The 1,898-nt window shown below is 56.7% G+C and overlaps 1 protein-coding gene across 1 annotated transcript; it reads right to left on the bottom strand.

The window, feature by feature from the left end:
• Window positions 1–1,059: 1,059 nt before the first annotated feature.
• LOC120680617 lies at window positions 1,060–1,626 on the bottom strand. The gene has a single exon (XM_039962117.1). It carries the CDS (start codon window positions 1,624–1,626, stop codon window positions 1,060–1,062), a length of 567 nt encoding a protein of 188 aa, XP_039818051.1.
• Between the last annotated feature and the right edge of the window lie 272 nt (window positions 1,627–1,898).

Below are 1,898 nucleotides of genomic sequence, written 5' to 3'. Positions count from 1 at the left end.
GCGGCTACGTACAGATAGAGGGGCTTGCCATCCGCGGGTGGCGTGAGAATGGGGGCGTGAGTGAGTGATGCCTTCAGCCTGTCGAGGGCTTCTTGGGCTTCGGGGTCCACGTGTAGCGCTCGGTTTTCCTCAGGAGTCGATACAGGGGTAAGCCTTTCTCGCCGAGACGCGAGATGAATCGGCTGAGGGATGCTAGGCATCCCATGACCCTCTGTACCCCCTTTAGGTCTCGGATCGGTCCCATCCGAGTGATGGCTGAGACTTTGTCAGGGTTGGGTTCGATGCCCCACTGGGAGACAATGAAGCCCAAGAGCATACCTCGAGGGACTCCGAACACGCACTTCTCGGGGTTGAGTTTTACCCCTTTGGCCCATAGGCAATTGAATGCGATCCTGAGATCCGCAACCAGGATTTTACAATGATGTCGTCGACATATGCCTCTACGTTCCTGGATTTTACAACGATGTCGTCGACATATGCCTCTACGTTCCGCCCGAGGTGGTCCCCGAAAACGTGGAGCATACACCGCTGATATGTAGCTCCGGCGTTTCTGAGGCCAAAGGGCATCGTGACGTAGCAGTACATGCCGAAAGGCGTGATAAAAGAAGTCGCGAGCTGGTCGGACTCTCTCATCTTAATTTGGTGGTAACCGGAGTAAGCATCAAGAAAGGATAAAAGTTCACATCCCGCAGTTGAATCTATGATTTGATCAATGCGTGGCAAAGGAAAGGGAACCTTCGGACATACTTTACTTAAACTAGTGTAGTCTATGCACATCCGCCAACTCCCATTCTTTTTCTTCACTAATACAGAATTAGCTAGCCACTCGGGATGGAATACTTCATCGATGAATCCGGCCGCCAGAAGTTTCTGCAGCTCCTCGCCGATCGCCCGGCGCTTGAGCTCGTCGAAGCGTCGCAGGCGCTGCTTCACCGGCTTGGAGTTGGGTCGGATATCAAGGGAGTGCTCAGCGACCTCCCTCGGTATGCCAGGCATGTCCGAGGGGCTCCACGCGAAGATGTCTGCGTTGGCGCGGAGAAAGTCGACGAGCACCACTTCCTATTTGCTGTCGAGGGTGGCGCTGACCTGCAACGCCTTGTCGTCGGAGCGATTCGGGTCGAGGGGCACCTTCTTGATACCCTCGGCGGGTTCGAAGCTTCCAGCGTGTCGGTGCGTGGAGTCCGAGGCCTCGCTTGCCATTTTGTCGAGGGTGGCTGCGAGGGTCTCGTCCTCCGCTTGAGCCTCCGCGTGCTCAACGCACTCGACATCGCACTCGTAGGCATGCTCGAACGAAGAGCCGACGGTGATGACACCCTTCGGACCCGGCATCTTCAGCTTGAGGTAGGTGTAGTTGGGGATGGCCATGAACTTGGCGTAGCAGGGACGACCAAGGATGGCATGATAGGATCCCCGAAACCCCACCACCTCAAAGGTGAGTACTTCCTTGTGGAAGTTGGCTGCCGTGCCGAAGCAGACGGGTAGATCAATCTGGCCGAGGGGTTGGACTCGCTTCCCCGGCGCAACGCCATGAAATGGCGACTTGCTGGGGCGAAGCCTGTTCAATCCAATCCCCATGAGCTCCAAGGTGTGGGCGTATATGATGTTGAGGCTGCTCCCTCCATCCATGAGCACCTTGGAGAAGCGGGTGTTGCCGATGATGGGGTCGACAACGAGCGGGTACCGTCCCGGATGCGGGACGTAGTCGGGGTGGTCCTCGCGGCCAAAGCAAATGGTGTCCTTCGACCAGTCGAGGTAGGACGGCGTGGCCTTGGTGACGGAGAAGAATTCCCGGCGCTCACGCTTGCGCTGCCGAGAGGTCATGTCCAAAGATGAAGAAGGCGTTCTTTACCGGGGGAACTCATCATCTCCACCTTTGTCGCCAGCATCCTTCTTCTTGT

This window comes from Panicum virgatum, chromosome 7N, assembly GCF_016808335.1.
Source record: "Panicum virgatum strain AP13 chromosome 7N, P.virgatum_v5, whole genome shotgun sequence".
In the NCBI taxonomy this organism is placed as follows: Eukaryota; Viridiplantae; Streptophyta; class Magnoliopsida; order Poales; family Poaceae; genus Panicum; species Panicum virgatum.
This window is presented reverse-complemented; position numbering and strand designations above follow the sequence as displayed.